The 13,905-nt window shown below is 54.7% G+C and overlaps 6 protein-coding genes across 6 annotated transcripts; 5 read left to right on the forward strand and 1 right to left on the reverse strand.

Moving 5' to 3' along the window:
- Positions 1-2,040: 2,040 nt before the first annotated feature.
- J7T55_008824 (VelB) lies at positions 2,041-3,719 on the forward strand (the record flags this gene model as incomplete). The annotated part of the gene is made up of 6 exons (XM_053139181.1): positions 2,041-2,393; positions 2,517-2,571; positions 2,631-2,710; positions 2,763-3,022; positions 3,109-3,400; positions 3,467-3,719. The coding sequence occupies 6 exons, from the start codon at positions 2,041-2,043 to the stop codon at positions 3,717-3,719; spliced, it is 1,293 nt and encodes a 430-aa protein (XP_052998096.1).
- A 625-nt stretch (positions 3,720-4,344) lies between these two features.
- Positions 4,345-4,855, forward strand: J7T55_008825 (endoribonuclease l-psp; the record flags this gene model as incomplete). Its single annotated transcript, XM_053139182.1, has 2 exons — positions 4,345-4,347; positions 4,496-4,855. 2 exons carry the CDS (start codon positions 4,345-4,347, stop codon positions 4,853-4,855), a joined length of 363 nt encoding a protein of 120 aa, XP_052998097.1.
- Positions 4,856-6,738: 1,883 nt separating this feature from the next.
- On the forward strand, positions 6,739-7,481 carry J7T55_008826 (uncharacterized protein; the record flags this gene model as incomplete). The annotated part of the gene is made up of 5 exons (XM_053139183.1): positions 6,739-6,771; positions 6,904-7,005; positions 7,060-7,124; positions 7,191-7,236; positions 7,341-7,481. 5 exons carry the CDS (start codon positions 6,739-6,741, stop codon positions 7,479-7,481), a joined length of 387 nt encoding a protein of 128 aa, XP_052998098.1.
- A 496-nt stretch (positions 7,482-7,977) lies between these two features.
- Positions 7,978-9,145, forward strand: J7T55_008827 (uncharacterized protein; the record flags this gene model as incomplete). Its single annotated transcript, XM_053139184.1, has 4 exons — positions 7,978-8,772; positions 8,826-8,907; positions 8,966-9,050; positions 9,115-9,145. The coding sequence occupies 4 exons, from the start codon at positions 7,978-7,980 to the stop codon at positions 9,143-9,145; spliced, it is 993 nt and encodes a 330-aa protein (XP_052998099.1).
- A 144-nt stretch (positions 9,146-9,289) lies between these two features.
- On the reverse strand, positions 9,290-10,454 carry J7T55_008828 (uroporphyrinogen decarboxylase; the record flags this gene model as incomplete). The annotated part of the gene is made up of 3 exons (XM_053139185.1): positions 9,290-9,763; positions 9,825-10,360; positions 10,445-10,454. 3 exons carry the CDS (start codon positions 10,452-10,454, stop codon positions 9,290-9,292), a joined length of 1,020 nt encoding a protein of 339 aa, XP_052998100.1.
- Positions 10,455-11,068: 614 nt separating this feature from the next.
- Positions 11,069-13,672, forward strand: J7T55_008829 (uncharacterized protein; the record flags this gene model as incomplete). The annotated part of the gene is made up of 4 exons (XM_053139186.1): positions 11,069-11,734; positions 12,050-12,112; positions 12,227-13,351; positions 13,472-13,672. 4 exons carry the CDS (start codon positions 11,069-11,071, stop codon positions 13,670-13,672), a joined length of 2,055 nt encoding a protein of 684 aa, XP_052998101.1.
- Between the last annotated feature and the right edge of the window lie 233 nt (positions 13,673-13,905).

A 13,905-nucleotide genomic window follows, 5' to 3' on the forward strand; every position in this document is an offset into this window, starting at 1 on the left:
CATTTACCAACTGCCAGCCCATGCTGGCCGTGCCGTGCTGTGGGGCCGGCTGTGAGCCCGAGGTGGCATATGAGCAGAGGAGCAGGCCTGGGGACGGGGGACTGGGACGGGGACTGGGACTGGGACTGGGTCGTGCAGATGGGGCCTGGGACATGGGCTGGGCACCCTGGCATCTTGCAGATCTGGCAGACCAGGCCCTGGCCAGAGAGACACTCAATCAGTGCAGTACGTGCCCAGGTGCCAGGTAGGCATCCTTTACGTCTGGTGACACCAGCAAACCTCGTACAGTAGATATTGCCATGTAGTGTGTCTCCCAAAGCGTGACGGAGCCAGCGCGAGCAAAGGCTGGTACGGGTGGGTGCGCACAGGCAAAGAAGTCACCCTGATGGGCCAACTGGGCACCTGGAAAGCTGCCTGGGTGGCACACTGATGTACCTGCCTCGCCAAAGTGAGCGCAGGCGGTACATGCCAAGGTGCTGGCCATCGTGCCATTACTTATTTCGCCCACCCGTGGAAGGCATGGCCAAATCAGGCTTAGCGCCGGGTGCCATCGTTGTTGCGTACAAGATCGTCCTCTCATGGGCCTGGGCCATCCCTGGCAATAATGCTGTGTGGTGATCGCACCCATGTCCCCCGGTACCGTACCGTCACGTCAGGACCGTGTACGCAGCAGCAATACAGTGACAGGGTCTGCTGCACCTGGGCACAGTACATCCACTCCACCGGTGTCGCCCCCAAACCAGCATGACCAGCCCCTTTCCCGCCAGAGCAGAGAGCCAAACAGAGCGAGAGAGCACACATTGCCTACCTAGCTAGATACCACGTACCCTGCCCAGCAGTGCCCAGGTACTGTGCCAGACGGCAGATGCGATGGACCCCAGCTTCCATCCCAAGCGTTGTCTCTGCTCTTCTCAACTCTAAGAGGCAGAGGGGTAATGAAGGGGAGAGGGAGAGGGAGAGAGACAGGACCGGGCTCACCTAGTCTCTGGTCTAACGGTAGCTAAGTAGACTGACTACTTTATGAGGTAGCTGCCGTTCGTTGGCTCTACGGATCTGGCGCCTGTCAAATGCCACGAGCACGACCGCGACCACCATACTACCCTCCCCTACCCTTTCGGTCGCTGTCTCGTCTCCAGGCTGAGCATCTGCAACCCGCGCTCGCCCACTCACACCGCACACACTGCACGCTGCACGGGCAACCTCACACTCGCACTCGCTCTCACACTTACTCACGCTCACAACACACACACACACACACCAACACACACACCACATACCTCTCTCTCGCACTCGTGCCCTTGAGCACTGACTATACTATACGCTCTGCTGCATATCGCTATCCGATCAGGCTGGCAGTGATCGACCCTGTCGCCTCTGACTCTGCTCTCTGCCTCCGCGCCATTTCCCACAGATTGATTTGATTGTACAGCACAGCACAGCACAGTCCCGTCATGCAGCACGCCGAGTAGCCCAAAACCGTTCAGCGATCCGGCCCAACCCCAAAAAACCGCGACCAGTTGCGCCGCCACCTGCGCGGTACCTTTATGTCGACGCCGGACTGGGCTGTAGAGTTCTCGCTACTGTACCGGTTGGTGCCTTGAACCCGCGTGCGTCTCGTGGCCATCGCTCCCAATTTCAAGGGCTCGCTCTTGTGTAATCATCGTCTTGTACACGCGCGCTCACCCAACCCGGAGGACCGAACTCCTCGCCTGCTTGGTCTGGTCTGGTCTTGTCTGGTCTCGTCTTCTCTTCTACATCACAACATACCATAGAACCACTCAGGCCATACGCACCTGAGCGGTCACTTGTCTCCCTAGCAGCTATTAATTCCTGCCACCCTCTTCGCTCTTCCGTGCCTCACTCCAACTGCCTTAGCCGCCTTCATCTCCGACTTTTTAGCAACGACAGCCGCGGGGACTCACGATGGCTTCGTACACGCGAACGCCCAATGGCTCGGTGCCTCCTAATTACCCCCACCAACTGCCAGCCCCCTCTCACTCACACGGTAGCAACTACCCTCGACCACAACCATTGCCATCAATGGCCCCTCCAAGCAACGGGAGCGCACCTTACGGTGGTGCGCCTGGCTATGGCCAACCGCAACAACCTTACCAGCACCACCCGTCGCCATACCAGAACCAGCCCCCTCACCACCAACAACAGCAGCAGCAACAACAGGGCCAGCAACAACAGGGCCAGCAACAGCCACCGCAGCACCAGCAACAACCATACCAGCAGCCTCCGCCCCCATCAGCTCAACACCAGCAGCCGAACGCGCAGCCAAGCCCGGCCTCAACCTCACCAATCCAGCAGCAACCACCGGCCGCATCAGGCGAGGCCGGGGCTTCGAGATTAGAAGCCGTGTCTACCGTGGTAGCCACTCGCAGATATGCGTAAGTACCCCTCTCCGATCCCTGTCAAACTTTGGTATTTACAGTTCGACACCCATGGCCTTGGTCTTGCTGTATCGTTGCTTGTCCTGATGGCTGAAGCTGATGTTCGCCGCTCCGACACAGTCTCGAGGTAGAACAGCAACCCATTCGCGCTCGGATGTGTGGCTTCGGCGACAAGGTAAGGCCCCCCGGTGTTCCTTCGCGGCACCTCAAACTCAGGACTGATCGTGTGAGCAGGACCGACGACCACTCACGCCTCCACCAGCTTTGAGGCTGGTCGTTACCGACGTCCAAACCGGCCGGGAAGTCGATGTTAAGTAAGTCTTAGGAGAGGATTCGAAGAAACTTGAGAACTGACACCCAGCCTAGCTCTATTGACTTCGCGCAATATGTTGTGACTGTGGACCTCTGGGACGAGACAGGTACCAGGGAGGTGAATCTCGTCAGGAGCACTACAGCCACTCCGGCTATATCATCCACCATCCACGAGTCTTTCAACAACCTGGAGACCATGCCCTATCGGGCAGCTAACATCGCCCCTTATCCCGCCGCTCACCCTGGTCAAATGACACTTTACAGCCAGCATCAATCACCTGTCAATCCCTATGCGCCTAATCAATACAGTCAAGGTAAGCGGCCCACACGGCGAGTTGTTGGTTGATCCTGGAGACCATCATTGAGCCAGCCGTGTCCAGCTCAGGCTGACAATCTATAGTGCAATCTTACCCGCAGCCACCAGCGTCCAACGGTTTCGGCCAGCCTTCCTACGGATATTCCAACGACTTTGCACCTATGTACCGACCCCCGCAAGTCTTTGAGCCTGGTATGGGCGGTGCTCAAAGGCTATCTATCGGGGGAGCTCCTGGCTCTAGTATCCAGGGAATGTTCACCAGGAATCTGATCGGGAACTGCGCCGGCAGCGCCTTCAGGCTTCACGACACGAAGGAGAGGATCGGAATCTGGTTCGTGATGCAGGACTTGAGTGTCAGGACCGAGGGCTCATTTAGGTATGTGATAACCTTGTGGGCAGTCATTGTGGGATTTTGTGTGTTTTCTCTAACCAAAAATATCAGGCTCCGATTCTCCTTTGTTGATGTCAAACCCACGGCCGACCAGAAGGGCGACGCCCCTGTGAAGACAGGCAGGGCGCCGATTCTGGCTTCAGTTTTCAGTGACGTCTTCCAGGTCTACTCGGCCAAGAAGTTCCCAGGTGTATGCGATAGCACAGATCTCAGCAAGTGCTTCGCAACCCAAGGCATCAAGATTCCGATCAGGAAAGAAGGCGGCAAAGCAGGCGGAGGCGATGATGACGACGACGACGAGTAGGGGGCTTCCCGTCTACTACCACCCCGCCTTCCACCAATCCAACCTCGACCCTCCGCATGGTGAAGAGGCTACGGCGATCATTGCGTATCTTTCCCTGGTCACTCAACCAAAGCGAGGGTTCACTACCCTTGTCTCCGTCCTATTCTTGGTCTTGTACTGTTTCGAGATCTGGGGTATTTGTGTGGTGCTCGAAAAGATTCAACACTTTTTCTTGGTCGTTCGGAACACCACAGGCGAAAAGCGACTATTAACCTAAGAGCTGTGCACCGATCTACATAATTCTAACTCCTACCATGATCGGAATGGATCGGTTTTGTTCGTCCTGCGGGAATGACCTCCCTGTTTCTGGAATATGTCACGGGTCCTTTGGGCTGTAGGCCTTGTACAAACAGTGCAGGATAAAGCTGCAGCATCGCCCAGCCAACAGGAGTTTCCATTCGCGTTGGCTCTTGGTGATGCTAGGCGAGAGATCAGAGCGAGCTAGATTTGAGTCTCCTTTACTTGGCACCAGGTATCGAGAAGGCCTCACGCATTTGATAGGGCTCAGACAGGTGTCCTTCGACGAGATCGCTGAAGTACAGATACAATCTACACTTCATACAGAAATTCAGGCTCTACAAATATCATGGTACAGAGGGAGTGGTGACATTGACCCATGACGGATTCCATAGGGACCGTCGCAAAATTTAAACCGGTCTAGAGTCTGGGGATGGATATTAGTTATAAGTTCTCTGCCCACCGCACTCATCTTGTCTGACCCGATAGACCACACCCAGGAGACGATGGCTTTTATCACACAAAAGACGTCCCCTGCCCTTACTGATCATGCAGAAAGCCTACCTCGCCGCCGGCGCGTGGGCCCTAACCTCGATCTCGACCTTCATCCCGAACGCGAGGCTGGCGACCCCGATGCCGCTCAGGATGGGCTGGTGGTCCGGCATGTACCTTCTCATGTTCTCGACAAAGTGCCCGACCGCCTCTTCAGAGACGTCAGTGTGGTACAGCTTCACGGCGTAGACATGCTTTCAGCTCGCGCCGGCCAGGCTGAGGGTGTGCGCCACGTTGTCGAAGGCCCGGTCAATCTGCTTGATGATGTCTGTCTCAACCTCGCGGGTCTCGCGGTCCCAGCCGCCTAGGATGGTTTTGTAGTTAGACAAGGGGGGTTGACAGAGGCAAAAGAAAAGGCAAAATGAAGGATGGGGATTTCGGAATGCTTTATACCTTGTCCGGCCACCTCGATCACATCTCCCACCCGTACTGCTTGGTTATAATAGGTGTGCTCTTTTACAAAGTCACCAAATCCAGGATAGGTAAAGTACTGAAGATGTGACATGGTTGGTCTTGCTCGAGAGTACAACACTCGTTTTCGTATTTAAGTATATAGAAGAATTACAGATGAGATAATTAACGTGCAGACATACAAGTGTCGTACTGGTATCAGACCATCACAAACAACCTCCTTTATATACCAAAGCACGCTTCGAAGCTCCGTAGCTGCATCTGCCTTATAAATCCAATTGTCTTACAAATCCACGGCTGTGCACATCTTGGGGGTTCTTGGACTCATGCAGACATACACAGCGACGTCCGCGGTGAAGGATGAGCCAAGACCGATGCCGAGTCAAAAAGGATGAACGGGCGGGGCGAAAACCGACCATCTGGGTCCGGTCGGGGCTGTTGGCCATAGCTCAGCTCAGCTCGAGCTCAGCTCAGGGACCTCTGAGGGGTGCTGCCGAGGGGCCACTGGCACACATCAGTGGGGCGCGGGGTGGGCTGCTGGCCGGGCAAAAACGTCACTTGGGGGAGCTTGTTTGGTTTGCAACTGGAGTGTCTCGCAATCATATCTTCCCGGTGCTGCATGCGAGGAGGGAAAGCCATGCACGTGGAGGTTAGATCGACCACAGGATCTCAATGAGTGCTTCAACGCACGTTCAAGATCCTCTGCAGGTTTTCTCTGAAACGGTTTGTTTCCTTTTGGCTTCGCGTGTTGTCTTAATTGTCCGCAGCACAGTACATCATTCTCGAGCGATGAACCCGGGGTTTTGGAAACAATAAAAGCTTTCGGTTTCCCATCTCAGCCACCGAGCAACTCAGACCCCTTGCCATTGCCGCTGTCGCATGTCATGTCGCACGGCGATGACAGTCTAAGACCTCCCAGCTTGAAGGCTCACGTTAGGAACAATGACACCATCGACCGAGGCAAGCATGTCAACAGCCATTAGCTGTCGCAAGACGCAGACACTATAGATTTATTGTCTTGGTGCAACGTGCGCCCTAGTTGTGCGAGAGCCTGGACGTCGGCAGCGCCCGCGTGCATGGCTGGGCCCCGGGGCGTCATTTTCATTACGTTTTGGTTTGTTTATGAATTTCCCAGCCAAGCCTGGGGTCAACGTCCAAATGTTGCATCTTGTGGTCACAAGAATCGCATTCTCTTGGGCGGGAAACTCAAATGATGTAAGGCACCATCGCCCTGGCTCTCTTTCATAAAGGCCAGGTCAAGGCACTCACAGCCCCGAGGTAACGCAGGTAGGGCGTTGGTGGTCTCTCGTCTCCTTCATCCTTCCAGACCGGGGAAAGAAAAGCTCTTCCTCGCACTTGCACCATCAAATTTCTCTGCCCGCCCTTGTGATCAGGTTTGCCAACCAGGTCCATCGTTCGCCAAGCCCCCGTAGCCTTGCGACGGCTTGTTTTCCTCTGGCCTTGACGAAATTGTCCTCCCTCCGAGACACACGGCCGCATTCCACGACTCATTCAGCTTAAAAGAGCTTGTCCCGGCCCGTTGATCGCCCTACCACCTGATCGTCCGCGACGTCTCTTTGTTCACTTATCTTTCTGCCCATCTGGATCTAGTTGACGTCAGAAGTCCGACGTTGTGCCAATTTTCTCCCTCTGTTTGCTCACCTTTAGCGACTCTGCGCCCAGCAAAAGACAAGACACAACGCCAATTCAGATCCCACACGCCTTTTGCCCCATATACTATCAAGAACAAAACGACTTACTTACAACGAACGATACCACAATGAGCGGAGGATTCGCTTCCAGCGGCCGGGGTGTGAGTGAAATCACGGGACATCTTACTGCCCACTTCTTATCTAGTCCGGGCCGTAGCAACCTCGAGCATGGCCTCGGCCCCCCGGTGCTGAAGATCTCTCGGAACAACAATTATTGACTCTGGATTGCGCAGGGCGCCGGTAACATGGTTGACTCAACCAAGAGCCCCAAGATTCAGCCCTCGGACCTTCAGACGCCCACCCTCAAGACGGGCTTGGTGACCACTGGGAGGGGAGTAAGTAAACCTTGCCTACTCTTGAGAGAACAGTTGCTAATCGGTCCGCTCCAGGGTGCCGGCAACATGGCGGCTAACACCGACCCTGTGGAGACCCGTGCTCGCCAGGACGTTGAGCCGTAAGTCATCTCTTCGCGTGCCCTCCAAATCAGGTTTGTTCTGTGCTAATTCAGACTGCTGTACAGTGTCGTCCGCCGCGAGAGCCAAGGCGCTCAGCACTCTGGCCGTGGTGTAAGTAGAGTCCGCTGAAATACTTCGTCTGTTTGCCCTGTTGTGGGAGAGGGCATGAGAAAGCATACTTCTGCATCATGCACGGCTAATACGGAGTTCTACAGGGTGCCGGTAATGTCTTCAAGGGAGAGGAGGCTGAGCAGGCCAAGCACGCCTCTAACGACAATGCGATCGAGGACAAGGCGGAGGGTCTGGCAGCCAAGGGCAAGGCGTTATTCTTCGGAAAGAAGGAGAACAAGCAGTAAAGCGCCAATCTGCGGTTGGAGAATTCAACGAAAGTATGATGGAGGCAGCGCCAGCGCATTCGGAACGTGTGACTTGAAAAACAAAATGTGCGTCATGAACGCAACAAAAAGAGAAGGGATCGATAAAGAGGTGATGAGGTTTCCGTATACCCATGTTGACTGGTTTGGCGTTATGGGAGATTGATGAATGACAGAGTTGGTTCTAAGGCTGGCTGAAGCGGATATTCTCAAGCGTGCTTTGATGTAATGCTGCTATCTCACATGGATTTGGACGGTAGCTGCAGGTATCAAAATCGGGTAATGATAGTAGAATTATTTCGAAGACTTGAATTGAGTCATCGATGACTGTTAACTGTCGGGAGAATGATAAACTTGCGCTTTTTTCAGGATTTAATAAACATGCCTGCACGTCAATTGTAACGATTTTGTAACTTCTCGTTCATACTGAAATATATCGAGTGTCATTAATTGCCAACCCTGAGCGGCTCCTTCAAACATGGCGCCTACAGTAACCGAATTCACAGCTCCAGTCCCACAAGCAGAGTTCGGCATACTAAAGGACCATCTGCCGCAATCACTCGCCCTCTTCCGGCGCCTGCAATTCACACACTACCCGTCAGGAACAAGCGAGCACGCCCGCTACCTCTTCGCAACCGACAGCGATGGCGGCCCCAATGGCGGAGACCGCCAAGGGCATGCAAACCCACGACACTTCGCCGCGGCCTACCTAGACCTCTCCAAGGGCCCCGAGACAGAGATGTACTTCTTCTCCAGCCTCGAGGACGCCACAGACCTGACCGCCGTGCCCGACGACGAGGTCGAGCACGTCCTCGACCTCGCCGTCGCGCTGTTCCAGCGCGCCAGGCTCATCGCGCAGGCGGCCGCCTCGTCGGGGGCGTACAAGCTGTTCCGCGGAGCCAGCGGCGCCTCCGCCGGCGGCGTCATGGTCGGGGGCCTGCACCAGCCGACGTACGAGCTGCTGCGCGAGAGGAGGGGCCTCACGAGCAGCTACTGGAACCCGCACGACGTGTGGCTGTTCCGGCTGGACAGGCTGCCCGCGCTGGGCGAGGGGCCGGTGGGCCTGCGCGCTGGGGACCCCGGCGGCCAAGGGCTCCGGTGGGATGTCGTCCGCCGCGAGGATGTCCCGCTCATTGCGTCGCGGACGAAGATCCCAAAGGTCGAGGCCACGCTGATGAGCGAGCCGAGCGTCGGCGTCAGGGACGCTGCTGAGGCGCTGGTTGCGTGGGGGTTTATTGGGGTCGCTGGGACGCTGTCTACTTTGCATGTTGAGGTACGATGTGATTATGAAGTATGTTGCGTGCCATGGCGTGCTGACTGTTGCAGGAACCGTATCGTGGAAAGGGCATGGCTAAGGCTGTGGCTACGAAAGTGTTACGGGAGCACAGCTTTGGCGACGATGGCTGGAGTGAGTATTGATAATTCCTACTCGTCGAATGTCTTCGCAATGCTGATACAGGCAATAGGTTCAGCCGATGTGCACATTGATAATGTTCAGAGTCAAGGGGTGTGCAAAGGCTTGGGCGGCGAGAAAGGTTGGAGGACATGTTGGTGAGTGCTCGAAATTCCGCGTGGATCACTGGGGGTTCGGCTTTGACTGACAAGCATCACATAGGACTGTTATCGATTTTGACAGTATACCGTAAAGTGGTATTCGACTTTGTAGGTATTAGCCTACGCCTCTTGATATATAGCCATCTGACCGAGAGATTCGGTATTCAGCTACTTCAGGATGCCCTTTCTCAAAATCCATGTAACACTACATGACTTCACCACGAGGAAAGCCCTACTCAAGCAGCAAGTGTGAGTCGGTGAACTTCTTGAAAGAAGAACTTCAGGTCATCTGGTTTGACGAATGGAGTGATGCCGTGCCCGAGGTTCACAATCCAGCCCTGCTTCCTCTGTGCCCAGCCAAAGCCCTCAACCATGTTCTTCACCGTCTTCGTTATTGCCTCGTGAGAGCCGTACAGGACACCAGGGTCAGCATTACCCTGGAGCCCGATCTTCCGGTCGCCGCGGGTTTTGGCTGCATCTGCAGGATCGTGGAGCCAGTCAAGACCAACAACGTTGTACTTCGAGTCACACATTGCGTCTAGAGCGTACCAAGCACCCTTGGGGTAAGCAATCATGGGTACTGGCTCCAAGTCCAACGACTTCAGCTTCTTTGGGAGGTTCTCCGCTATGTATTCCAGGTACGGCTCTGAGAACTCCTTGAAGGTAGCCGGTGAGAGCTCACCAGCCCATGAGTCGAAAACTTGGACGAGCTGCGTCACATGTTAGCCCTGCACCAATGTGTATGCGTCGTCATATCTCTTCGTCACGGACCTGGGCACCAGCCTCAACTTGGTGGGCGAGATGGTCGACACACAACTCTGCAATCTTCTGCAGCAGCACCTTTGACTGCTCTGGGTACTTGTAAATCCAGGTCTTGCTCTCCTTGAACAACTTTGTACCGCCGCCCTCAACCATGTAGCAGAGCAGCGTCCACGGTGCGCCACAGAATCCAATCAGGGGCACACGGCCTTGAAGCTTCTTCCTCGTCAGGGTGATGGCCTTGTAAACGTATCCAAGCTCCTTAGTGACGTCGACCTGCCTCTGCATCACCTCCGCGTACTGCTTGTCGTCCGGCGACCTGAGCGGGTCCGGGAAGTTCGGGCCCTTCTTGTCGACCATCTCGACGACCATTCCCATGGCCTGGGGAATGACGAGGATGTCGGAGAAGATAATGGCAGCATCGATTAGCCCTGCGAAGCGCTCGATGGGCTGGAGGGTCAGGGTCGAGGCGACCTCGGCATCACGGCAGCACTCGAAGAAGTCCCGGTTGCCCTTGGCCTCGTGATATTCGGGGAGGTACCGGCCGGCTGCTCACATTGTCCCATGATCAGCCAAGATGGTCGGGATGTATTCATGGGCAAGACGACTGCTTGGGATCGTGAGTTCTGTACCTTGGCGCATCACCCACACCGGGGGCCGCTCAATCTTCTCGCCTGCGAATCGACGACGTCAGCAGTAGCTCGTGCTGGGGTAAAGCATTAGCAGGATTCTGACTTGCCCCATGCTGCCCTGAGGATCAGGTCGTTCTGTAGAGGCTCGAATTGCCCCATGTTGACCGTAATTGGAAGGTGAAGTCGCTGTGATTTGGGTGGATATGGTGAAAACTCCCTTCTTCGATCCGTGAAATCCGTCGTAGAATCAAAACAGCATAGTAGAAGCTCCAACCGAGCTCGGGCGCAGGGGTGTTGATGGCGGGGCATCCATGGCAGCTCCCGCAAGGGGCCCAGCCCACCCCTGGAGTCTTCTGTGCAGTCACCGCAATGCCATTGGAGCTGACCCCGAAAGAAAGCTCACTAATCTTGGACCGTCAATTTTGAAGCAAAGCAACCGCAACTGCTCCTGCAACGCCTCACGACCTAGATACGGCACCACACAAACCAACCATTACTCGATCACTACAGCACCAATTGACACGCACCACCGATCTTTGGACGTGTAGCGCACGACGAGACTAAGTTGGAAGGGTCTATCCGAACCGAGCGCAATGATTTGGCGAAGGCTTCGCGCGCTGTCCTATGCCTCCGAGACCGACTGCACGATGCTGCCGAGCAACTCTAGGCCAACCACACGCGCCCATTGAGGCTGTCTGGGTGACAGACGACGTGCTTAGTCGAGCGTTTCAGCAATATGTACATGCGACTGGGGCAAAGAAACGCGCGGCCAGCTCGGCACCCGGCCCGCTGTATCATCGCCAGCGGCTTGGAAGGCGTCGCATGACGGAGCTCAACTCATTCCAGTCGGCCGGCTCTATGCCGGTGTGGGCTCTTCCTAATGCTCCGGATATGACAAAATGGCAATGGCAGCCGCCGAAACCCCCGTCTTTCTGGCCCCAGTTGCCGCAGGTCGACGACGTGGCCGCTGTCGATGCTGGAGTCGATCTTGTGTTTCCGGAGCCTGAGGCAGAGATCCAGCCTTTGGTCTCGCTAGAAACTCTGGAAACATCTGGTCTAGAAGCCTCTTCAGCAGCGGTCGAAGAGGAGCCCATGCTGCAAAATCTGGCCAAATTGAGTCCGGCCCTGGGCTTCAAGCTGCAAGCACTGTTCAACGGCACGTTTCCGACTGCACTGGTTTTTCAAGAAAAGTTCAAGAAATTCGCCAAATCACTTCAAAAAGAGATAAGAGATGGCCGCATACGAGGACCGCAGATTTTTGAAATGTATGACTTGGGTAGACGTGCCCTTGTACGTGCCAGCCGAGCACTGCCGCAGGTGAAGACATCTTCCCTGTTTCCTCTACTATCTTCTGTCATTGAAGGAGTAAAGGCCGCGGAGCATCTGAATCCTAGCTTCTTGCGTACCAGTCCTCACCACTGGGTGGTTCTGATAAAGCATCTAGCGCGTCAGGATGCTACTGCCCAATCAGCTCGGCTGTTCGCTTTGCTCATGGAAAGCATGCCGCCAATGTGTCGTTTCAAAACGAGAGGGGCAATCCTGAATGTGCTTTGCGCTTATTTCAGGATATGGCGAGGATCGTCGATTCATGGCACTCCGCCGCAGGGCAACGAATCTGAGGCAGCCCAGGCATTGCACTTGGCCGCCATGTGGGCTGGACGAACGGACGTACGTCTAGACATTGTAAAGTCGGATTTGGCACTGAAACGCCTCGAAGCTGCCAGGACCAATTTAAGAGTTGCTCAAAAATGTCATGAGAGAGCTCAACGTTTCATCTCCAAGACGGCTCATCTGATGTCGGACGACAAACAGCTTGTAGGCTACCTTGCCGAGGCACTGAAGACCCATCATCCGAGGGTTCACCGGTCACTCTTTGTCATTGCAACAAGACTCACAGAATCACGTTACAAGAATTGGACTAGGCTTCGCTATAACTGGCTGCACATACTGGCTCGATTGCCCAACATCCCGCAGTCCCAATTCAAGCACCTCCTAGAGCTATTCGAAAAGCGCGGATTTGCGGCGCTATCTCAGATTGAGCTCGGCGACCTGCTACTACTGCATTGGGAAAGTAAGGGCATGGTGAAAGATCTACGGGGTACCCGTAGGTTCTGGCAGAAATTCAGGGGTACAGACGACCACAAAGCTTTGGCTGCCCTGGCCTTGGCGATTAACGCGAAACACTCTCCGGAGGATTGTACAGCCATCCTGTGGAGCTTTTGGGACTTCATTCACCTTCGAGTCGGCGAGAAGACAATAGCCAAGCAGATGTTGTCGCTCTCGAGGACCCAGAAAATCTCTTCTGATTTTTTAAAGAGACTGGCATGGACATCAGGGGATTATGCTACAGCACTTATGCTGCACGATATACTCATCAAGCAACTTGGGAAAGATCATAACATTTGGGGGCCTGCCTTCTGGGAGAAGTATGTGACACAACACATGAAAAGATCGAAACACAGTCTCGTCAGCCCCGTCGTTCTTGTCGAGAAATTATTGAGTTCACCTCGGCCACAGAAGACTTCTTGTCACAAAGCCGACGACGCGCTCCAGAACCAGACCGAAAAGTCGGCCTTGGAGCAACGCCAGATCACCAGGATTAAAGAGAGCATCAAAATGATGGCTGGTGCTCCTTACTTAACAGAAAGGCAAAAGTTCCGCCACACAGCGGCGTTCACCAAACACCTGGCAAATGTTCAAGGATATTTGACAGCTCGAGATCTGTCCAGTCTTACAGACGTCATTACGGAGGCCCTGAAGCGAGGCGAAGGTGGGAGCACGGAAAGACTTCGGTGGTATTTGGGGGTCGTACTCGATCACCTCGGCGAGGAAGCTTGCTCTCAAGTGGGAATGATATTGAAACGTCGCCGCCAGTGGAACCGTCAACAACTGGCCGATTTCAAGGAGGTAAAGAGTCCCGTGGTGGAGCAAGGACTAGCATCAGCGCTTCATCGACGGTGTTACGAAGGTCCACATCAAGGGGGAACCTGGCCGTTATGGAGGTATCATCTCCCAAAAAACCGGCAGAGAACGAAGTCGCTCAAGCTGAGGAAGAAGGGAGACCTACAAATGCGTAGGCTAGGGATCCATGATGAACAATCAAGTGAGACAGCGAATGGCCAGCTTTTTACTGAGACCGGAGCTCACCCTCCGAGCGACAGCGATGATTTCGGTGCGCTTGTCAAGGGGACTCATCGACAAGACATTGATCCTCTGGCCTCATTCTAGCACGAGATGGAATCAATACAACCAAATTCACCAAGATGAGACACCTCTGCTTGATCTAACATCACGAGTTCGCCGCATGCGTGAGGAAGTCGTACAACTAACTTCCAAAAGCTATCACCAACGTCACAAACTACACTGACACCTACAAAATTGACAACCCAGATAGCATTGAATCCAGAAAGTCGTGCACCAGTACAGAAATTTCACCATATTGCGCAGTTTGGGGGCATGGA

This window comes from Diaporthe amygdali (genome assembly GCF_026229845.1).
Source record: "Diaporthe amygdali strain CAA958 chromosome Unknown NODE_4_length_2575358_cov_65_588622, whole genome shotgun sequence".
In the NCBI taxonomy this organism is placed as follows: Eukaryota; Fungi; Ascomycota; class Sordariomycetes; order Diaporthales; family Diaporthaceae; genus Diaporthe; species Diaporthe amygdali.